At 37.7% G+C, this 24,028-nt stretch overlaps 3 protein-coding genes across 4 annotated transcripts; 1 reads left to right on the forward strand and 2 right to left on the reverse strand.

Annotated features, from left to right (window-relative positions):
- The first annotated feature begins 36 nt into the window (after window positions 1-36).
- Window positions 37-12,411, forward strand: LOC143448209 (vigilin-like). Of its 2 annotated transcripts, XM_076947825.1 has the most exons (32): window positions 37-152; window positions 566-648; window positions 2,664-2,726; window positions 3,031-3,194; window positions 3,318-3,536; window positions 3,740-3,946; window positions 4,138-4,230; window positions 4,357-4,479; window positions 4,596-4,679; window positions 4,748-4,870; window positions 5,024-5,131; window positions 5,268-5,372; window positions 5,527-5,631; window positions 5,746-5,859; window positions 5,999-6,103; window positions 6,212-6,325; window positions 6,429-6,539; window positions 6,742-6,849; window positions 7,066-7,284; window positions 7,598-7,684; window positions 7,801-7,935; window positions 8,095-8,313; window positions 8,484-8,622; window positions 9,120-9,170; window positions 9,272-9,387; window positions 9,468-9,620; window positions 9,693-9,779; window positions 9,921-10,064; window positions 10,234-10,413; window positions 10,580-10,684; window positions 10,885-11,013; window positions 11,106-12,411. In XM_076947825.1, exons 3-32 carry the CDS (start codon window positions 2,699-2,701, stop codon window positions 11,202-11,204), a joined length of 3,774 nt encoding a protein of 1,257 aa, XP_076803940.1. In that variant the 5' UTR covers window positions 37-152; window positions 566-648; window positions 2,664-2,698; the 3' UTR covers window positions 11,205-12,411. The 2 variants fall into 2 exon arrangements, with proteins under 2 accessions (XP_076803940.1, XP_076803941.1); XM_076947826.1 differs by lacking the exon at window positions 9,120-9,170 and having other exon boundaries at window positions 39-152.
- Window positions 12,412-12,812: 401 nt separating this feature from the next.
- Window positions 12,813-14,214, reverse strand: LOC143448210 (ADP-ribosylation factor 4-like). Its single transcript, XM_076947827.1, has 2 exons — window positions 13,895-14,214; window positions 12,813-13,700 (listed from the first exon to the last, which is right to left on the reverse strand). The coding sequence occupies exons 1-2, from the start codon at window positions 14,120-14,122 to the stop codon at window positions 13,407-13,409; spliced, it is 522 nt and encodes a 173-aa protein (XP_076803942.1). The 5' UTR covers window positions 14,123-14,214; the 3' UTR covers window positions 12,813-13,406.
- A 145-nt stretch (window positions 14,215-14,359) lies between these two features.
- On the reverse strand, window positions 14,360-22,075 carry LOC143448211 (uncharacterized). The gene is made up of 3 exons (XM_076947828.1): window positions 21,926-22,075; window positions 18,339-18,413; window positions 14,360-15,896 (listed from the first exon to the last, which is right to left on the reverse strand). The coding sequence occupies exons 1-3, from the start codon at window positions 22,073-22,075 to the stop codon at window positions 15,816-15,818; spliced, it is 306 nt and encodes a 101-aa protein (XP_076803943.1). The 3' UTR covers window positions 14,360-15,815.
- Between the last annotated feature and the right edge of the window lie 1,953 nt (window positions 22,076-24,028).

Consider the following 24,028-nt stretch of genomic DNA (forward strand, 5'->3'; position numbering starts at 1 on the left):
AAACGACAGATTTGGAAATCGAAGTATTAAGATCATTCGAGCGTATCGAAGCAACTACGTCACGACACTCATTCATTAGCTCCACACACACTCGTGTAGAAGCTTGAAGTTAGCGTGCTTCATAAATTTACTGCCTTTATTTCGTTTTTGAGGTGAGTTTGGAATAAAATTAGACTTATTCGTGGCTGCATTTTAATAACTTTGTTTCGGTAACAAGGAGTAGCGTATATATAAATTAAAAAACAACTGGCAATCCTTAGCTTCTTAACTACGTTTCGACTGCGTGTTACGTGGCAAATTTGTTGATCTCAAGGTTTAAGCTGTGTTTCGCAATCTGTTTTAGAATAGCACTAGTCAAAAATGCACCAAGCAACCTATTTGCCAGCTTGTAAATTGTGTTGAATGAAGCTTAACCGACTAATTTCGTATACTTAAATAACACGATCAGTGATTCAGCGTTGCTTAGCCAGCATTAAAACCTGTTTGATGCTGAATCGTAGGAAATTGGAATGCTCATGTGATTATGTAACTTTAGATTTTGATAACCTATTGTATGTAATTGCAGGTTTATCTCAAAAATCAAGCTGCATTCTATCAAGAAAAGCCTATAATCCGGACAGACTTTTGGATAGCACTGTTGTTACTTTGGTAAGTATATATTTTCTTATAGATATATTGGATTTGACAAAATTAATTGGCTACCACTATTTCACCGGAAAAAATGGTGCGTTCAAGCTATTTTCACAGTTTCTTGTTAACCTAACTTAAATAGGGTCTAGTATACAAATGCACAATTGCAGAATGCCTTTGCGTACTAGACCCAAGCTACTCAACTTGTGACGTCATCTGGTTCTGCACTTGTATACTAGACCCCTTAGATGTTATAACATAGTAATCTAAATCTACTTTCTAATCTAAATCTAACTCCAATAAAACCTTAAATGGCTAAAATCACATTTATTTTCCTAACCTAACCGCCTATCTTTAACAGCAGGCTGCGTGACCTACATGTGGTTTTCATTCCAAATTTAGTATCAGTTGTGTGTTACTTGTAAGCTTATTTATTAAACATGATAGAACTTCTGTCAGCCTACTTAATTAGGCCAAGCTTTGTTATTTTTTGTAGCTGTTGATAATTTTCATGTTTTACATTATCATTGTTTTGAATATACCTATATGTTTCATTATGTTGGATCAATATGAGGTAGTTGTGTAATTATGTGAACTATTTACAGCCTTTGGCCTACATTTATTAACCATATTCACTTTAGATTTTTCTTTGTTAAGTTTTACTATTATGAATATCTCAAATATAGTATAATGCTGTAGCACTAATCATTTGGTAACTTATGTAGTGCTTTTCAACCTCTATGTGACACAGCAAGGATCATAAAATGTTTTAAGTTTCTGTAGATGTAGCAGTGAGAAAATTGTTGCAATACCGTCATTGAGCATAGTTTTATGGGGTCTTGTGTGGAATTGCATAACCACGTGATGCATTTGTATACTTGAGCCCTGTTGCCCAAATTGTGATGTCATTTGGTTGTGTGCTTCTGCTCCAGGCCCATTTTATGTACCCTGCCATACTAGTTGATAACATCTAAATCGTGTGACCACCCTGTTCTTTAAGATAGCTCATTCTGTCACATGATTAAAGAGCCCAAAGTGATTGGTTGATTTAATTTCCTTGCTTAATATGACGTGAATTCCTGAATGGTGTTTTAGTGTTTGGAAGTTTTGTCTTGCAAAATGTCCTTTCAGTTATATGGGAGTGATTCACATATTTTCCATTGATCAGTTAATGCAAGTTTTTACAACAAGGAAGATTAAAAGTTTAAATAGACACAAAACCAACACTTACAACGCTATCTCGCTTTTAACATTGCTATGGCATTGACTGGAGTGCTTAAACATTTTAAAATAAGAAGTATGGAGTTTTGATTATAGCCCGGCACTTAAAACAGCTTGAGTGTGACATGTGTGGGTAGTATGGTAGTTATGGCATTGTAATGATGCGCTGCGTGTATTGATTGATTTCAAGTGTTACACTCCAAATCCTTAACCAGGGATTTTGTCTGGTCACAAAAAAAAATTGTCTTTCACTCTGCTCATTGAGATAAAAAGATCGTGAAAAGACAGATGTTTGATTTTTTAAATTTAAAGATTGTCTGTCTCATTGCTGTGTTAATGCTGTAATGCTGTGCTCAACACATTAACTTTTTTTGCACTTAACTTGTGCTTTTTTTATTAGCGTAGTTGTTAGCCTTTTCAGGGATTTAGCAGTCTACCTTAGATGCCATTTCTTTAAATAAATCTGTTTCTGTAACTTTTTTAACCGAGGTAGTTTAAGACTGTAAATTTGTTTGTGCGATATCAGTAGCTTACATACCTAGTATCTAAGTTGTCAGTTAAAATGAAGATTGATGAAGTTACATAATATTTACTTCAACTCAACCTATTTTGCAACCATACTTGTGCGTGTGTGTGCACATTAGGTACGACAGATAATAGCTTGATGTTCAATGTTCACGATGTCTGTGTGGAATGAATTTAGTTTTCAGGATTGATACCATGTTAATAATATATGCTCATCTTCAAAAATGTTTGTAGTATGTATAAATTTTCTAGTAAAACAACAAAATGTCATTGTGCCTCTTTTTTAGAGTACAGCTGTGCCAAAACGGAACGGATACTGACAATGAATTCTGCCACTGCGCATAACACTAGTTAGTAACTTGCATTTACATTTGAACCTAAATTGTGTGTTTTTTTAGAAATTAATCCTCTCACTTTATTTAGTCCATAAACTGATACATAAATTGCAAAATGATATATCCGGGCTGTGCTGAGTATTGGCACCATACAGATATATCCATTTGATGTTAAGCATCACATTGTCTTGCATTTTCTTCAAAGCAAGTAATTAAACCATTGTTAAACAACCATCCATCACAAACCACCTTTTATTGAGATACTATGTATCGTATGTGGGTAGTCATCACTTTATAAACAGAGTTCTTTCCATTTCAGTGAACGACGTGGGCTCTAGCGACTCTGGTGCTGCCCCAACCTACTCTGAAGCGTTTCCCCCACTTTCTGATGGTGGTAATGCCGCTGGCATCGCCACAACTTCTGCTGAGAATGAATGGCTCAACCCCAAGATACAACGGATCAAATCATCTGTGGTTACCCAGGTAGGACTGTACCCAACTAAAATCTTTTGGAGTTTCGAAAGCTAAAAATATTTTTGGTGTTAACCTATGTTAAGATTTTGTGTCAAGTATGAATTTATTACGTTTTTTTACCAATCATTGTAGATTTTTCACATCCCCATGGAGGAGCGAGCCTACAAACAAACAGACTTCGGACAAGCTCAGAAAGATCAAAGCAAGGCGTGCATGGACATCATGAAAATGACCGACACCCAGATCGAAATCTCGACGTGCCGGGATGGTTCTCTTGCACTCTTGGTTTCTGGAAGAGCAGACAACGTTTTGAAGGCACGAAGAGAGATTTTTAATCGACTTCAGACACAGGTACACATTTCTTGTTGGCACTTATGTTTTTTCAGCGTTATTAACATTTTGGTACTTTAATTGTGTTTAGTATATTTGACAAATGTAAATAAAGTATTTCCTTACAAGATATAAATGTTGATATTTTTATATTTTATTGTGTGATGATCTGTACATGCAGCTAGTGGGCATAACTCGGATTTTTTCCATGTCTCATACTTTAGGCTCGCATAACAATCAACATCCCGAAAGATCACCACCGTGTCATCTTAGGTAAATCTGGTAGCCGGCTCCAAAAGCTTGAGCTTGAAACAGCGACCAAGATAAACATTCCGAGATCGGAGGACCAGAATACTGCCATTAACATCGTTGGAACCCAGGAAGGAATTCACAAGGCAAAGCATGAGATCCAACTGATATCGGATGAACAGGTAGATAAAGTGGTACAGTACTGTCATTTCACGTTATATTTAACAGTATTGAGTGGTTATTGACTTGTTAACGAAATGATTTATAGGTTTATGTAATTTCTTGTAGTTTTTTAATATCATCCCACAACACTATAATGACTAATATGAAATTATCTGAAAGAATTTGGTCAGAGATAAACGTATCTTTATAGGCAAAGTTAGCCATGGAACGTCTTCAAATTGAGAAAATGTATCATCCGTTTGTAAGTGGGCCACGTAGTGAAACTTCTAACCAGATTGCAAAGGTCAGTGAAAATACTATCGATCTAAAACATGTGTCATAAACTACAGTACCATTTAGTAGAAAATTGTGAAATTTGTATGATTAATAAATTATGATTGTCATGATATAATGCCGTCAATATATTCAGGAGCATGGAGTTCGTATTCATATTCCACCTCCAAGTGTGCCAAAGAACGAGATTGTGGTCGCCGGTGAGAAGGACGGTGTCAATGCTGCAGTGGCAAAGATCATGGCCATTTACAACAGGAAGGTGAATTTCATGCTTTGTTGAATGTTCTTAGAACACTTGTCAATGAATTATTAATGCAACTGCTTAAGTCATTTCTAGTTTATCTCATGTTTTAATGTGTTTTTTTTTTGTGGCAGAGTCGTAATTGCAAGACAATTGCGGTCGAGATCATGAAATCCCAACATAAGTACATCATTGGACCACGTGGACAGACCCTGCAGGTAAGCAGCTGATGCGCAGTAAACATACAAACCACCTGCAACGATTTGCTAACATTTCTTCGCAACAGGACATCCTCGCCGAAACAGAAGTCTCAGTTGAACTACCGCCGAGTGATTCGTTGTCTGAGACGGTGACATTGAGAGGCGAACCGGAAAAACTGGGACAGGCCCTCACGACAGTTTATGCTAAGGTATACAGACTTGATTGATTTGGTGCATAAATTTTCTTTAACAGTGCTGTTATATGTATCCAGGTCAGCGGCATTGTAACAGGATTGAATATTTGTGGTATTTCCTTAGTGGTGCTGTAGTACATAATTTGTAACCATTTTCTTTAAATCCAGGCGAACAGTGTTGTCAATCGTGAAGTTATGGCTGACGTGTGGCTGCATCGCTTTATTATTGGCAAGAAGGGGGCAAATATCAGAAATATCACGGCAAACTTACCTAATGTAAGCTAAAACTCACTTGAATTTACTTAATAAAAAGCAAAATTTTCTCAAAAGGCTTATAGTTACGTATTTTCAATACCAACGCTGCTTACCAACCAATATAATTAACATAACTATCAATTATTCTTGCCTTCAGGTGAACGTTGAATTTCGAGATGAGGAGAGCAAGATTGTGATAGAAGGCCCACCATCGGAAGTGGACCAGGCTCAGCAACTTCTTGAAAAGGAAGTAAAAGAACTGGTAAGATTGCAACTTCTGTCAAAATTCAAAGGACATTTGATTATTTTTTAAAGGTTTTAGTAACATTTAAAACACAGCACCAAACGTTGTCATCGCAAACGCTTGTGTCATCATATGAAACAGCTCTGTAAAATCCAATCGCTGTTTTTAACAGAAATCTCGAATGGATTATACTGAATTGAACGTCGATCCCAAATATCATCGCAACATTATTGGGAAAGGTGGACAAAGCATCAACAAACTGCGGGACCAATACAAGGTTAGTTTTATCATCAAACACGCGATGAAATCTCTTATGAAATTCCTCCATTTACAAACAATTTAGTACAGTTTGGCACTGTTGTAGTAGTATCAAGGATACATTCCTACATAGGTCAACATTCGAATTCCTTCCGACACCGACAACAGCTCTTTGATTCGCATCGAAGGTGACCCAGAAGGTGTCCAGGAGGTCAAGAAGCAACTTGGTCAAATGATAAAGAGAATGGTGAGTCAACTGTGACAAAATTTCAATAGACAAATCTGATTTTTTAAATCTTATTTTTTAAATTTTTGTTTACGCTGCAACCATAGCTAATCCAGATACTAGATGTTTGTAATACGGTAGTAATGTTTTATTTTTAAAGGAAAATGAAAGGTCAAAAGATGTGTTGATCGAACATCGATTCCATAAAAACATCATTGGACAAAAAGGAGAAAATATTCGTGTAATTCGTGAACGTTTTCCTGAGGTAAACAATTTTTTTTTAGCATCACCGACACTCCCTACCATAGTAAGAATGACATTAAGCCAAACACATATACGTAACTCCTGCATCGAATATTGTAACTTGTTTCAGGTTAACATAAGCTTCCCTGATGCCAGTTTGAAAAGTGATGTTGTCAATCTCCGTGGACCAAAGAACGAAGTAGATAAATGTTACAAATACCTCAAACACATGAACGATGACTTGGTACGTGACAATAACCCTCATTTATTATTTGCTGCATATCCTGATACAAGCTTTCTTGCCAAACATTTTCAAATTATTTTATTTTTTGTTACGTCTTTAACAGATTGAAAAGAATTACAGAATTGAAGTTCCAATTTTCAAACAGTATCACAAGAATGTGATTGGCAAAGGAGGCAGCAACATCCGCAAGATCAGGGAGGAAACCAACACTCAGGTTCGCCTAGCTTTAATCAGATTGAAGTATGTTGTCAATTGTCATGCTCTTATAGATGATGAAACCCGCTATACATTATTGTATGTATGTCAAAGCAGTTAATTTAAGGTTTATTGAATTAGTTTTAATTTATTTACCACACAAATATAATTTTATTTAAAGTTATTGGAGCGTATTTTTATTTTGTTGTCCTTGTTTTTAGATTGAGCTTCCCACCGAGAATTCCGATAGTGAGGTGATCACCATCATTGGGAAGAAAGCGGATTGTGAAAAGGCGAGAAAACTCATCCGTGAAATAGAGAGAGAGCAGGTCTGTATCTTGACATGGCACAGAATAAGATTCTGGTTGAATAAGAAACATCTTTTTCTAAATTGAAGTATTTTCTGACTGATTCATATAACTCGCTCTATCATATGGCATTAAAAAGGTGATTGTATACTTCAAACATTAGCCGGACAATCAAGTCTAAAATGTAAGTGTCAGTTTGTTGCTGTTCAAGCTTCTCAAAGTTTCATTTTATTCAAGGCCAACATTGTTGAAGAATCTCTTTCGATTGAATCCAAACTCCACAACTCGTTGATCGGAGCGAAGGGTCGTTTGATCCGATCTGTCATGGATGAATGCGGCGGCGTGCAGATCCACTTCCCGACTGATTCTTCCGGAAGTAATACCGTTACCATTAGAGGGCCTCCGGATGATGTAAAGAAGGCAAAAACTCAACTTCTGCAAATTGCAAAGCAGAAGGTAAAAATCTCATAATTCATGTCTCATTGGTCAAACATTGGAATTTAGACTTGGGTAATGTCATTGTAGAAATTATCCCAAATACCATAAGACTAAGGTATAGTGTTGTAGTTGTAACACCAAATGTGTTGATTATTTCTGTCAAATCAGTATGGGTTTGAATCTATTTCAGGAATAAATGTTACATGGTAATATTCCTTCTTAGATCTTTGAGATAGCATTTATCTTTTTGAACTTTTGAAATCAAGGTTTTCTCGGTTATGTATTGTGTCAGGAAAGAATATTGTTAAGTTAATTATTCCCCCTTCTGCAGGAGCTTGCCAGCTACACACAGGAGGTGAAGTGCAAGCCAGAGCTTCATCGCTTCCTAATTGGAAGAGGAGGAGCAACCATTAAAAAGGTTGGTGTCTTCGGAAAATCATTCTCTAAATCAGGTTGCTTTTGTGTTATCAGTCTCCGTATAAAAGCTTGGATTTCTCTTCCAACAATTTCATCCATTTGTATCCTGTTTGTTAGGTGCGTGATGAGACAGGAGCTCGCATCATCTTCCCAGCAGCCAATGATAACGATAAGGAGGCGATTGTCCTCATCGGAAGGAAGGAGGAAGTCGAACAAGCTCAGAAGATCCTAACAGAGAGGATAAAGAAAATGGTGAATTGCTGAGATTATTGATTTTTCATGACGAAAGGAAATGTTATTTTAAGTTTGATTGTGCGTTTTGTGTTACGCGCTGATTGATATGATAACAAACCAGGTACGATAATAAGAAATTTTACTGGATTTTCCGTCTTACAGAAGATTTTTTGACAGGAAAATGTAACAGAGATTGAAATGGAAATTGATCCAAAGTGGCACAAACACTTTGTCGCAAGACGTGCAGCCGTCCTACGCGACATCGCAGATGAGTTTGGTGGAGTTGCAGTGTCCTTCCCGAGAGTTGGAGAACAATCTGCCGTGGTGAGAATAAAAGGACCTTCGGAATGTGTCCAGGGAGCAAAGACTCGTCTTGCTGAGATCGTTGATGACTTGGTGAGATTTTCACAAACTCATAATTCTCCATTAACATTGTAAGGTTCTGAGCACGTTTAATTGATCAAATTTGTTTGATGTTATTTTGACGTTTACTTTTAAAACTGCTTTAAAAATTTTCATAGAAAAACAAATATCTTATAAACATCTCGGTGACATTTTCTTTTCAGAATAACCAGGTCACCATTAAGTGTGTCATCGACGAGAAATACCATCGCACAGTGATCGGTATGAAGGGCAAAAATATCCAGCTTGTTACAGGCGAGTTAAATATCCAGGTCAAGTTTCCGGATAGAGGAAACCAAAATGGTAAGTTAACTGTTAACCTAGTTTAACTAGTCAATAATTAGCCATTAAATAGCCCGTTGTAGTTTTGTTATAGAAATTCTTGATTGCCAATGAAGATTATTTATTGACAGTGACATCATTAAATTGTAGATTTACACTAAACAGTACGTAGTAACAATTGTAGTTCTCTTACTAAACAAACACTAGATTTTCTCACCAGTTTTGTCGCTATGTACTATGTAGCATTGATTGAAATAAGCTTGCATTGATGCTACTAATGTAGCTTGCAAAGGTAGACGTTCCAGATTTTTTTAAGAAGTAGGTAGCTCCAGCAAAATCAACGCATTATTGCTGGTTGCTTCAGTTAGCTTCTACTACTAATGCAAGTGCAGTGTAAGAACTTTCTGCTCTAGAACGTCATCAGATTTAACCAAGTTATGCTCTAATGAATAGCCTGGAATTAGTCAGTAGATGAAATGTCTGTAAACATAGTTTAAAGACTTCAAATATTTTGTCAGAAAGAGATCCATCAAAGAACAACTTTATAAGGCGCAAGAACTCGAAAAGTGGTAAAAAGGGATTTCCATTTTTTAATTTTATCTTCTTTCGAGATCGTTTACTACTGTAGGTTTAAATAGTGCCGGGAAAACAATTTTATTTAATTTTTCAGCCCCACAAAATGGCAATGAACCCATGCAGAATGGTGTAGAGGATGAGGATGCCAAGAATATTATCCTCATCACCGGACACAAAGATCGATGCCAGGAGGCCAAAGAGGCTTTGGAGGTGATTTCATTTGCCGGCATCAACACATGAATTTTTTAAGAATTTTTTAACGAGTATTTTTGTTTTTTTGCCTCTTCCAGGCATTAGTGCCGCAGGTAGAAGAAGTTTCGGTACCGTACAAGTTTCATCGCTACATCATCGGGCAGAAAGGGTCAGGAGTTCGCAAACTCATGGAGGAGTTTGACGTCAACATCGGAATTCCGCCCGCTGATAAAAACAGCGACATAATCACTGTAAGTTTAAGCTTTGCACTAGTTTTCATTTTGCTGAAGAGTTTAGTAGAATTACTATGTCTTGTCATTCAGATCACTGGAACAGCTGATAAGCTCACTCGGGCCAAGGAAGGTTTGATGGAGCGCGTGGGTGAAATTGAAAAGGACGAGGAAGATAGAGTGAGTGGAGCATCTTTATCGGCCTGCAATATATTTTGACACCTGATTTCAAGAATCAATAGTTTTATGACGCATGTATTTTTATTGAATAAATCAGTTTAGTATTTTTAGTGATTAACTTACTTGTTAAATAAACTTCAGGTTTTGAGGAACTTTGCACTGACAATCGAAGTTCCCAATCTTTATCATCCGCAAATTATCGGTCGTCGTGGTGCCACTATCACGAAGATCAGAATAAAGAATGAAGTCAACATCCAGTTTCCTGATCGAGAAGATCCGAACAGGGTAGGATGTCTATGAAAGTAGCTCTGTTAATAAAACAATCAGCTAATTCCTAACCCTGAAATACAATGCACAGTAACAACGCAATAAGCTTGACTTGTTTCATGATGTTTAAAAGTGCTCGCTCGTGCCGTTTTCAGCAACGAACAACAACAATGTTCTTTACTTCCAGGACCAAATTAAAATCGTCGGTTACGAGAGGAACACGGAAGCAGCCAAGCAAGAGATCATGGCCATCGTCAACGAGCTCGCATCGCACATCAGCCAAGACATGCACATCGATAGAAGAGTTCATCCGAGACTTATCGGGACGAAGGGAAAAGCAATTCGCAAAATTATGGAAGATTATGGCGTAAGTATTACCCTTTGTTTCATCACCCAGGTATCGTAAAGCCTCACCATGCAAAGAATAAATAGCGAGCGTTTTCGTTCTACAAGGGAAAGTGCTTTTGGTCATCTGCTGCCTGCACTTACCATTAGTTAACAGCAAGTTAACATTGTTTTTGAATTACTCACAGGTTGATATACGATTTCCTAAAGACAAGGATATTGTCACTGTCACTGGACCTCAAGATAGGGTGGAGGAATGTGTTGAACATGTTCTCAATCTTGAGGAGGAATATGTAAGTTGACTTAGGCTCAAAATTCCGTTTAATGTCAAAAAATGTCACGAATAAATAATTCGGTACAAGCTGTTGCGTATTTTGAATTTATTGCCGTTATGTTTCGCTTTATTTTTAAATTTAACAAAATATACTGAACCATGCACACTGTATGTGTGTTGTTATGCTTGATTTCTTTACGTTACACTTCGTGTCTTAAGATGCAAGACATCGTAGAACAAGAAGAAAATAGAAAGTATAATCATTCGTCACGCCCAGATGATCGGTCACGCTCGCATGGTCAGCAGTCTCACCCATTTGTGGTTCGGGATGCACCATGGCATCAGTCTGTAAGTATCCCGTTTCAAATCATCTTCTGCAAAATTTTGTATGTCTTAGGAACCCCATTGCGTGCAAAGTGCTTAACTTCTTCCATTGACAGGTCGACACAAACAGCATGGATGACTTTCCTAGCCTAAGCGCTCCATCTAGCGGCGCGAGCAGATCTACCACTGCGCCCGCATGGAATCGCCGCATGTAGACTTCCTAGATCGAAAATGCGTGCCTTAATCTCTACAAGAAAATCCCCTCTGGAAACAAATGGACCAAATCTTTATTTTTTTTGCAAATCACGTCGGCACTGGAGTGCGAATTCCCTCATTTTTTTGAGCTGCCACCATGTTTTAATCGGCTTGTTAATTGCAAGCGACGAGATGTCTTTTTATTTTGCCAATCTTGAACCAAGTGTTCTGTCACTAGCACGTGAATAGAACGTTGCTAAGAGGATGTTTTAAGAGCGCCTTAAAGTCCCTGTATAGACGTTTAAAATGTGTTTAAAATACTGTGTTGCTCTTGTAGTTTTTAAGGTGCTATTGAAACAAGCTAGTACATAGTATATGACTATATGTCTTTTTCAAATACTCGTTACAAAGTGTAATGGCAAAAAGTTGCTTTTAAAATGCAATTTCCCCTTGTTTTTCGAACAATATGAAATCACTTCTCCCGCTTTTTACAAAGCAAAGAATTATTCATGGTGTAAGAGAGTATCAATGTTTACGTCCGTAGCTGAAGATATATTGTTGTTATTGCAAGAAGCGCCATGAAAAATAATCACCTTAAATCTTGCTTTCGACTTTACAAGCATGATGAATTGCTGAAAGCATTATACCAATCCCTTTCTGCGTGCCATACAAACCGTGCTTTCGGCCCGATATTTTCTCCACAATTCTGTGCAATAGTAGATGTACTAGTAAGCGTAGCCGGTGAGTAGGCTACCGACGCATATACCTTGCTTTTTCTATGTGTACATATTCCGGGCTACTTTCTTGATAAGATAGCGGTTAATTTATTCGCAGTGGAAACGAAATGAATTTGTCCACTATTTTTCTCAACGAATACATTCGTGTACAAATTTAAATCGCTTCATAAACATTATTTCTGCAGACTGCTTTGCATTTTTGACCCGGTTGGTCTGTGTCAAATCAATTTTTGAAGGTCTCTCATAACTTGGCATTTTTTTCTTCCGTCACACTTCCGTGAGTTAGTCTTTTTTCTCAGCTCACCGCTCTCTCCTAGTGTTTGGTGGTGCGTGCTTTGGTGGCGGTCGCCTTCAAACGTCATTATCTTTAAAACTAATTGTCGCGCAGTAATATGTCGTTTGTTTTTTCCCGTATGACGTATCTAACGACCTTCTTCTGGCTTTACACCGACTGTGCGTCAAATACGAATGTACAACGACATGCATTGCACCTGTGTGTGGTTTTAAATCTGCCATCGACAGTACTACTTGTACATGACCATATAGGTTCATACTGCATGGCTTATGTAAGATCGCAACAGTTTCAGATGAGGCGGTTTGGACTGCGCTTGTTGGTTTACGTTACCAAGAGCTTTCGTGTACAGTAATTGTGAATGCGAAATCAAAATTTCCAGCAGGTCTCATAGGAATGGAAAAGTTTACGAAGCGGAGAAATATGTTTACAGCAAATATATTGACGTCAGTTTGACTGTACATACAAGATAGATTGTTTCCTTTTGGGTTCGTGAAAGGAAATTTAACATTTGGCGATTTCCCTACAGCAATAGCGACACAAGCTCGAAGGTCGCGGTAACTTCACTAACTCACTCCTCGATTATCATGAAATACGACTTTGATCACGCGAAAGGGGATTCTATTAAAAAAGTAAAAGGAATGGAAAAGCTAATCAATAAAGGCAAGATTGGCGTGATACAAAGTTAATATACAATATGCACATTCTTAGCAAGGCGCCAGTCACGTGTTCATTCCTATGTTACGTAACAACAATAAGAGAAACATGATGTTGCAGAGCAAAAATAAATATGAAGTAATCGCCTAAAATACGCAGTAAAGTGAAGTTACGCAATACAGGAGTATACAAAGAACATGCAAGAATGTAATGCTGGGCTAAATAAAGTATTTAAGTCTCTATACTTGCCATTAAAAAGCAAAAACAGTGAAGGTTACGAAATGTGAATCTCACACAGTTAACGGTTCTTTCTGCAATGTTTGGTCAAAGATTTCGGAATGAAAACTAAAAAGTGTTTGCTGAGAAATCAACAAAAAAAGCATTTCGTCAAATTTAATTTGCCCACGTTCAGTTCAAGTCCGGTACGATCAGGTTTGAGGCACATGCCGCTTTGAGAAAAATAAAGGCACGTAAGACATGCTAATGTTTGAAAGTAAAAGCTCCTCAAAATCATTCTTAATTCCCAACTTCATTTGTTATTTCTTTTTTTGCGCAGCCACCCACTGCAAAACGCTGTCAAGTCCAGTACCCTCCAGGGCGCTTACTTCTTTTAGGGCCCACTTTCGATTTTCGGGGAACGTGCTAAGTTGCAATCTGTTCTTGATGTCATCAACCGACATGCATTTGTCCGCCAAGTCACGTTTGTTTGCCAGCACGCATAGGAAAGCGTTCTGTAGGTTGATGTCGCGTAGTGCCCGGTGCAAGGCTTCTTTTGCTTCGTCTATTCTTTGGTCATCTGTCGAGTCGACCACATAAAGCACGCCGTCAACCTAAAACATATGACATAAATGACTGGTTGCGGATGCGCGTGGAACAATTACACGTCTTCCTCGGTCGACCCGTCTTCGACATGCAGGAGAAATTGTGTACTTGCCCTACGTCACGTATATGAAATCGTTTTCCTATGTAGTAAACACGAGCTAAATAAATTGGATAATGGCGTAAAGCAGGTTGCCAGCCTCACCTCTTCATAGTAGTGCTTCCACAAATCCCTAATCTTGTCTTGGCCGCCAGTGTCCCAAATGTTTACGTCGATGTTCTTGTATCGGACCGTTTCAAAATTAAAACCGACTGTTGGTGTCGTGGAGCCGGCTTCGTTAAACCGCATCTTGTTCAGAACAGACGTTTTTCCTGCTAAATCCAAACCGATAATCACGAGCCTAATCTCCCGTTTACCACCACAATTTCCCATGATTGATTTATTAAATAACTACGGATGTATAACCTATAAATATACACTCTTTTCCGATACAGTTGTATCTGAAATAGAGAAAAGACATTTCGGGTTTTAAGCAATTGTGCTTGATTTTACAGTGACGTACGACTCCAAATGTTTCTTATACCTACGACAGACGTTCATTAACTGTAGAGCCTATGCAGTATACATTCCTAATCAAAATAACAGAACGCTGATAAAAGCTATACGCGGGCCGTAACTGTAAGGGCCACGCATTCGACAATCTGCAGTATTCTTTTAGTCCATTCAAGTATATTCGTTTTACATGTTTTCGAACCGCTAGAAGTGCAGTATAACTTATAAAACCAGAGGCTAAACTCGATTTGGTATACTTGAATGGTATATAGAGAACAATGTCTATCGCATAACTAGCCAACTTTGCACATGTAATAAAACTTAACTTGAGAGTCGTCAGAGTCGTCTTGAGTTGCGTCATCCGCAACACTGACGTAATCCGCATGTTAACCACACCTCAACTATCACGTGATAAGTTGTTATGCGACAGATATGATTCCCTTGTATTACTATCAGACAAACTAAATTCCTTGTTTCTTGAATTGCCAAGTCATCATAACTGGTCCATTCTTTGTTTATCAACTATCTCTGAATATCCAAATCAAAGAGATTTTAAATCTGTACACACTCTGACACGCTTTGCCAATTCATCAAATATCGTTGCACACGAAACGTGCGTAATAGCATCATAATAGACATATCAGCTGAGCAGACGCGACAAAATTATGTTCTTGAGTCATGACAGATCGCCTTGTTAACTTGGAATCACGTTTAGTTTGCGCACATGAAGTCATTTTCTGTCATGGTACTTTTCCTGCTGCGTTCTTTTTCGGCAAACACACTTGTATGCGCACGACTGACAATTATTCATGTTTATGACGTGCTAATCTTGCTGGAAGCTCACATGGCCAAATGCCAGAAGTGTGATTCGCACGTGTTTATGGTTCACAAGTACTGTCATGAGTAAAGCTTTCTGCCTGTTTGTTCGTACACTAACTCAGTTAACTGCCAAAATAACGCACGACAGGGTACCAAAACAGTGAGTTAGATTCTAAGTCACTGTCTTAGATCACCAAGTAGGCTGCTATAACTTTCCCGCTCTATTCTATAAGCTTGCCGTGTGTATTACATCAAATGGCATTCAATTGGTAAACTATGCAACAGCAACAACTCATGGGAACTTCCTTTACTTCAAAAGGTCGCGCTGTGACTATTGGTTACCTGCAAAGTCACAAAATGATCGAAGTTAAGGAAAACCAATTAGAAAGTTATACAACGTATATAGCCAACAATGCACATAATGCAACGTTCTAAAGGCTCATCATCTGCAAGTAACTGCTAACCGCCATAAATTTGATTACCTGTTGCTTGTTTACTTTTTCAACTAATGGTCAAGTGAGACACTAACAACTTATGGTTGGGTAACCAACTTCTTTCGCGGATGTAAGTGTACTAGTAACAGGTAACCGATTTCTTTCGCCAATAAGAAAATAAAAAATGAAAAAGTTACACGCAGCCAACTTTACGCCGCACATTAACTTGAAGCCAACTTATCATACTTACGTTAAAAGAAACCTAACCCCGCACAGTTAAAAATTTCCCTTTTTTGTGAAAACTTTTTTTCTTTAGAACTTCATTCTGCGGCTGATGAGGCCATCCAGACCGGGCTACATTTATACCGGTCTTTGGTACCACTTTCCAGATATCCTAACAACTATAGCAATTGCGTTTACGCAATAACATTGACCAAATAACGAAAATTTGTCTTAGAATGATAAACGACTGGAAAAAAGCCTTTCTTTAAATTTTTTGATCAGGCAACTGAAATTATCAGTGGCACAGAATGACAGTTGCCAACTGCTAAATTTCTTGCCTGTTCGTTTGTTTCCGCCGTGCCAACGGACTATACTAAAAACTTATATGCTGGGCAAGCACTTTTTATTTCCTTATATGATGCTGGCAGATTATTGCAACATTTCACGATTGATGTGAACGCCAATATAATCTTTACTTCCTGAATTTCACAGCATTGACTATATGCTATGCGAGCCTGTGACGTTTTTTCTGCGTGACATAGCGGAGCCACGCGGAAAGAAGTGGGAGTAGTGCCATTGCGTCAATAAACGTGCGTTAGCTCATGTTATAATAAAAACTTTAGTAACGAAACGAAAATCTGTTTTCAACGGATTAATTTCGTTTTAAAGAAAGTATAAAGTTTCAGCAACAATTTGTGTCTTTATAAGGTATAATTTAGCATCACCATCTACCTTTATGGCCTCACCATCTACTATCTACTTCTATGACTATAAGGCCAAATCGTCGCTTTTTCTATTGTAGAAATTTGTGTCGTATTGTTCGGAAATAGCCAAGTGCTGACTATGGCGCAATCTGCAGTCGTCCAACCTCGCTTGCAATCAGCCTTTATGCTTTCCCTATGCTGTCTGCTGATTTATAATCCATGCTTTTCAAACACAGTTCACCTTTGTGGTTTAGGCCTACAAGGTCTGTAGCAAACCTTCTAAAGGGCCACTGCTCACTAATTTACATGCCGTTTAAGGTGACCAAAGTTCGTCATGTGGTATAACGCGGTTTGCGTCGTGCCTGTTGCTGTAATAAACTTAAACAGGGCATCCACTTTAATACCAACACCGGAATTGCCACGTACTGGTAATAAAAAGTCTAATTACTGTAGGTCTACACAGTTTTCGTATTTTCTTTTATTTTAGTTTTCCTACAATGTTTGCAATGAACACAACAAGTGCAGATATACTGACACGCTATTTATAAAAAACAAAGAGCTTACACGATTGGGACTATCCTGCTGTTCGTCGCCACAGCCAAAAACAAAAAGATTTAGAGTATGCATAACGCTACAACTTAATAAGAACAAAGCTGGACAAGGCAATAAATGAGTGAAAGATGCGCCCAGCACATAACTTTTGTTTATTACTATTCTCAAGTATAAACCCAATTCTCGAAATTTTCCACAAATTTCTATTTCTGCGATGCAATTTTTTATGTAAATGTTTTACATTATTCCAGTTTGGATATATGTAAGCTACGCGGTTTCCTTAACTAGTGTATTTCTGCGAACAGCATCTTTAATCGCCATTGTTTTCAAAACGACCCATCATTTCCGCAAAAGCTTGGGCTGAATCAGTGATGGAATTCGCATTTTTAACAACATGAGTTGTAGAGCTACTCATACCACTGCTGTCAAGTGTTTTATTTCAACTGGTAGTTCTACCCAATTCTAACTGGGTCTACATATAGCGGTCGCATACAAAATTTACACAAATTCCGGCAACATATTATCAATTTCTCAAACTTCAAAAAATCCTTTTGCATACCATCAAAATTTCAGGAAAGATATATTATGAATAGATTTGGCATATCCCTGAATACCATTACTGGGCTGAGTTTAGGCTACCACACACCCAACAGTGATATACAAGCGCCGGCATTGGAATGGTTTAGGCTTATTAAACCTGTTGAGTTTGGAATTTTCATTTACCTACTTAAAGGCTACTTCTGCTGGTGGTTCCCATAAAGATAATATCAAAAGAATGAAATATTCAACGTTTATTCGCTTGCGGTATTGCTCGTTTCAACCGTGCAATATGTGGAGAATTTTACCATTATTCTGATATTAAAGTAAAATCTAAACGGCACGCTTTTACTATTGTGAACCCCCCGTGACCTGGTAATAGCACGGAGCCGTCCATTATGGTAGCCTAATAGAAGTTATTGTTTGTGACGACATAAAGACATCAAAATATTTTCTAAACTTTGTCAATTTTTATGCAGAAACGTTGAAAGCAAATGAATACTTGATTTCTGCCTGAACACAAAAAAACAATTTTGTGTTTATTTTTACGACTAGGGTAGTTCGGTATTAAGCAGGGTGGCAAGTGCTACGCCTTGAAACTTTCCAGCTATTGCCAGTTTTGGTACCAGCTCTGCCACACTCGAGCTAAATGCAACCGTTGCTGTATACTGTACATCAGTAGCTATCACGCTGTCTCTTAGATCATGTAACTACTGTATTTACGCAGTTGATAAACAGTTTTATAACATGGCCCCATAAACAGAGTCAAACGTCAAAGCCCAAATGGTAATTAACATAACGTACCTGCCTACAGTAATAACTACTAACACCTGTTTTCAATGATTCGGTCTTTGTCGCCCAAGTAATGCTATTTTCCTTCCACTGGTTCCAAACTGAGGGTCCCTGGTGAATAAAAACGAGTTTAAGCTGCTTGTTTCCGGTATGGCGCATATGTTCACAACTGAATCAGACACGCATGGCCGCCTCTTTGATCAGGAAGCATTCATAATTATGACATCAAAAGAGGTAAACGTCACAATTAAAGTTATGTTATTTTCGCCGAGTCTTCCTTCTGGCTTCCTGTAAGCTAGTGATTAGTCATTTTAAGATTGATTCTTAAAATACTTAGAAACCAAAAGCTAGTGGCCCTACGTCCTTTGCGAAGCCACTTTCAAAAGGCTTTTGGGCAGATCTCAACGTCTTGCATTTGTGCACTTACTTGCTACGACTAACATTAAAGTAGGTCACCGAAATAATCGTACGTTTGAAGTATTTTTTCAACATTTTATGTTAACCTGACTTAAAAGTTGAACGTATAGTAATCTAAATCTATTTTATATTCTAACTCTAATTTTTCAATTTAACTCTAAAGTCTAGATCACGAATGTCAACTTTTTGCATACCTTTCCTTTTAAGTTAATCACCTATCTTTAACAACAGACTACTTGACTTACGTAAGGTAAGATAGTCACTTTCTTTTTTCACAGACCTTCTTAGCATGATCACGGCATATGATTATATGGAATGGTTAAAACATGATTTTCCACCAAAACAGTGAAGCTAGCAAACAAAACCAGCCATTCTATGCTAGATAGCTTTCATCTGATTGGCTGCTGCAATAGAGATTTTCGATGTTTTGAAAGTAAAAAATCTGCAGACCGCATGGAATCCAAAGCTAATGATGTCAGCATAGCCTTAATCTTTGTCTCTGAACATTTTAAGCGTTTGGGGAAGAAATAATGTTTATGCGACTGATGGCAAAGTCTCAGATCGTTGACGCTTTTCAGACTGGTGAGGTGGGCCACCGATGTAATACCTAGTCTTGGACGCCAGCTAGCGGTAAACACATGGATGCCACGTGATAAAGAAGGATCGCAAATTTAATTGCCATCAAAACAGAGGTACCGGATTAAAATAGTTTACCGTCTACCACGAGTATCGAGAAAATGTTAGTTACAGTTTAACGATACCTTACACAAGCCGAAGAAGTTTTTTACAAACCTTTGCGCCAAACGAATTTTGAATTCACGTGACGTCGGTTACCAAGGCAACAAATAATCACAGAAAAACAACAACACGGGAACATTGCATCACAAATAAGACATCATAATATAATAGAGTGGCGTCAGCGTTATTTTCTGTTTTAATGCACTGAACGTTTACGATTTCCTACCATAACCAAGTTATGAATGCCGTAATTTTTACGACCAACATATTGACGCAAATATGGCATATACCAAGTTATATTGGGATGTATTTATTGGGGAAAGTACTACCTGCTTATGGTAAACACGGAATGTAGCCTACCTGAAAACGTCAGCACAATTTACGAGGTGCTTTTGTTTAGAAGCTGACCTTTGAAACATGTAACCTTTTCTAGGTAATGGAATGGTTGATTTATTAGTTGAAGTAAAAAACTGGTACGAATAACAAAAGGTGGAAAATCCCTAACTACAAAAAATGGGAAAAATCCAAACTGCGTTCCTAGAAAGAGAAATGGGCAGTTCCGGATCATATGAAACTTAAAGAGGAATAAAAATTGATGAAATAAATCAATACGTAAAAATGGGAAAACTCCATGGAATCATTTTATTAACAACAGTGTATCCACTCATTCATCCACACAGCTGCTGTCCACATATTTACCTTGCTCCGGCGCCTTATAATCTTTGTGCTGTACACTAACAAACACATGTTTGGTCCTACATATGTACACTGTACAGTATAGGTGAAAGACTTGGTTACCCCGGGCAGAAAATTCAAAAATCAGAAAGCCCAAGGTGCCGGTTATCTTTGATAAACACGACGACGATTATATCATTACGTAGGCACTTCAAAACGATGACGCAAGCTTTTGGAGTACACAAACCATACCCTCTAATCTAAAGCAAAATAGCGTCAAGACAAATTTTGACAATTAATAACGCTTGACCGATAAATTTATGAGCGTAGCTGTTGATATGTCACATAAACAAACGCTTGGAACCATTGAGAAAACTTTTGTGTTACAGGCCTGCTTGATAAAAAATTTTCCTCAAACGCGCATGCCGGTGGCGACCTCTTATACTGGGTGAAAAGTTGTCAATACTCCACATTTGGTGTTGCTAAATAGACTATAAGAGATACTAAAGAAAACATTTGTTACGTTGCTACGCAGTGAAACATTACTGTTAAGTCTATAACATATGTTATTTTCCGTGACTTACCGTCCTAGACATAATGTACATGAATTCCAGGCTGGACTTTTTGGGAACAGTTGCGGTATATGAACGAATATCTTGATTGTCTTTCTGAGTCTGAGCCTTGGTTTTCTATTTAATTTTGCTCTTTTAAACGGAAGACAGAAATGGGCTACGGATTCTGCCGTTCAAGCGCTTTTGATAACTCACTTTTAACGTTTAGTCCAGGGGTCTACAACTATTTTGGGCGAAGACAGGTAAGTTATAGTGATGTGGGGCAGAGGTTCACACCCAATAAGTTGACAGTACATCGTAACGTCATAATGCATTGTTGTTTTATTTGTTATGTTTTATTCCTTGGAAGCTGAAGCGCATCCTCCTAAAATCCTAAATTCAGTTATGCCAAGCAGGGTATTTCAGTTTATGCTGCTAAATACTTCCAAAAGCATCAATTAGTCGGGTATCTCGGAAATTATTGAATTTTATCAGTCAATCACAGTTGTATTAAACATAGCTCTTTTGGTAAAATTTGATTCTACGATTGAATTATGCTTCGCCACGGAATATTTCTTATCAGACATGACGCAATATCCGCCCGAAAGTAAATCTGGGACCGCGTTAAGTAAATAAGTACTTTACAAAGCGTCGCACATGGCGTTTTAAAGTAGTTGTGGGGAAAATTAGATTCAGCAAACATGACACGAAGGACTAAGGTACTTAACCAGCTGTTTGAACACAGACTGCATGTTACCTTGCTTAGACAACCACTCAGGTAATACGGTTAGGGTATCGGTTTATGTATCCTCAAGGTCAACAACTGATGGTTGCTTATTTTTCTTCGTACAGTATTAATTATCTAGACATGTCAGTAGCTCTCTCAAGATAAACTAAAGCAATAGAGAAATGCTGCTACAGATCAAGACAAGAATTCAACTCAAAACAAAAACTATCATTGAAGTTAACATCATATCCCTTTAAGTAGCGTATTTTGATCATTTTCATTGCTGTTTTAATTTTATTTTATTTCTCTGTTTTAGAAAACATATCCGAGGGACGTCATAAAGGTTCCTTCCTGCATTCATATTAGCTGGCGATTTTTTTAATTTTCGCGACTATCAATACATTCAATAGTTTAATTTGACCTGCTGCTCTAATTTGCACTTTTCTGTTTTGCAGTACACTGTGGTTGAAGTTATCATCATAGAATAAGTATAGCTTAATGGACAAAATGCTTACACAAATTGCTGCCTTTGGCATTGGTTTTCTGTCCGCTGTGGCTTGTGTTGTGACTTGCTTTTGGAACCAGTGGGCTGTTACAAGTGCAGCTGCCAGTTCGTCGCTACTTAATTCCATCTGGGGCTTTAATGGTCTCTGGAGTAAATACATGCAGTACACAACTGGCCAGTATCAATGCGAGAATTATCTCACCGCGCTCTTTGACCAACCCGGTACATAGCTTAGTTTATATGCTTATTTTTGTCATCTATATATAAAAGTAATCTTTACTGTTGCAGAATGGTTTAATAGCCATTAAATCAAGTCGGTTGTCACGTACCTTAAGCATTGAATGGAATGTAAGTTAGCTGCCAAGATTACGTCATATTGTTACCTGACTTTTGATACAACAAAATTCTAATTTCGTGTCACTAGTAGGCCTATATTTGTAATTGTGTATATTTGCCTAACAGGCTGGGTGATCTTATGCTGTTATCCAGGCCAAAGCAATAGTTGTTTCTGAAGTGATACCAGTTTTTCCGAAAGAGCATTATTGCTATAGTACCAACCATACATTGCGCACTTGTGCAAATAATCGCGTGCAAGAAATAGTAACATCGATGCTTGCTTACACTTGTTTAACAAGTTACTAAAATGTCATTACATGTCTTGTGATTTTTTCATCCATACAACATGTCTTAAACCTAAAGCACACTTTGCCTGCATTCAGTTTTTTATGCTCAGAATTAGGCAGGGTAGTGTTTTTTTTTCAATACTTTGCATAACATGTACTGATGAATCGCATTGTTGTCTAGAGTTCAGACATACTGTAGAGCAGGGGTCGGGAACCTATGGCTCGCGAGCCAGATATGGCTCTTTTGATGACGGCATCTGGCTCGCAGATAAATCTAAGGTGGCATTTCTTAGCACAATTGTTACGAATAAAACTTTTCTGTTATTTGTAGTTTTGTAATTTCTGTACCATGCAGCACCAGAAATCGCATTAACAGTAAGTAGCATGTTATTAAAGAGTAAATTCAGACATTTACCGTTGTCTAAAATTGTTGGTTTTGCTTAAAAATGCACATGTTAGTTGCATTAAGTGTTGAAAAATATTATATGGCTCTAACGGAAATAAAATTAACAATATGTGGCTTTCATGGCTCTTTCGCCAAAAAGGTTCCCGACCCCTGCTGTAGAGCTTATGATTTATATCGACCTAGGTAAAAAGGGCAGACTATGCAGGAGGAAATTTTACAACAGATTTTACAAGCGTTAACAGTTACTGTTATTTTGTCGATAATTATGTTAGCCCCTTTCAGTTATTGCATGACAGACAGACAGACGCGTTCAAATTGACACATTCTTAGTTGAAACCAAAGACATTGTCGCAAAAATGAAATAAAACACCAACACAGTGACACTAAAACAGTGATAACGCTAACCATGTTTTTTATACAAACGATACTGACAACCTAAAATTGGTTAAACGTAGGACGTTAGTCAGGCTTTGCTCGATCTTCGGACGGTTCGCATTATTATGCTAAAACAGCTAGATAATCTGGGATTACTGGGAAGATGAAAAATTGCAAAGATGTTCGTAAAATATATTACGAGTATGAGACCATTATTATAATATTCATCAAAATTGTTTCAAATTCTGAACATCTAACATTATAAAACCCCAAAACCATCCCAATACCTAGCATTTTAGGACGATCTGTTAACAAACATCTGTTTATTTTCATGCTGTATACAGTTTTGCTAAAAGTTAGATCATTACAAATGCCAACTATACCAGATCCCTTCTTTAATGCAGTAGTCGTCATTTGGATTCTTTCTCGACATTCTCGGATTCAATATCAAGGCATACTTTTTGAAGCTGGTAACAATGGCCTGATGGGTCTCCCTACCCAGAGCACTCAAATCAAATTCTGTTGGGGTGATAAATACTCCACGCATAGGGTCTAGATCTAGACTCTAGATCCAGATAGTAGAACAGGCTGTTTTCATTGTTTTCATTCTAAAAAAATCAGTTAGTCGGGATTCTTAGAAATTATTGAATTTTATCATTCAATCACAGTTGTATTAAACGTAACCCCTTTGGTAAAATTTTATTCTACG

Source organism: Clavelina lepadiformis, chromosome 3, assembly GCF_947623445.1.
Source record: "Clavelina lepadiformis chromosome 3, kaClaLepa1.1, whole genome shotgun sequence".
In the NCBI taxonomy this organism is placed as follows: domain Eukaryota; kingdom Metazoa; phylum Chordata; class Ascidiacea; order Aplousobranchia; family Clavelinidae; genus Clavelina; species Clavelina lepadiformis.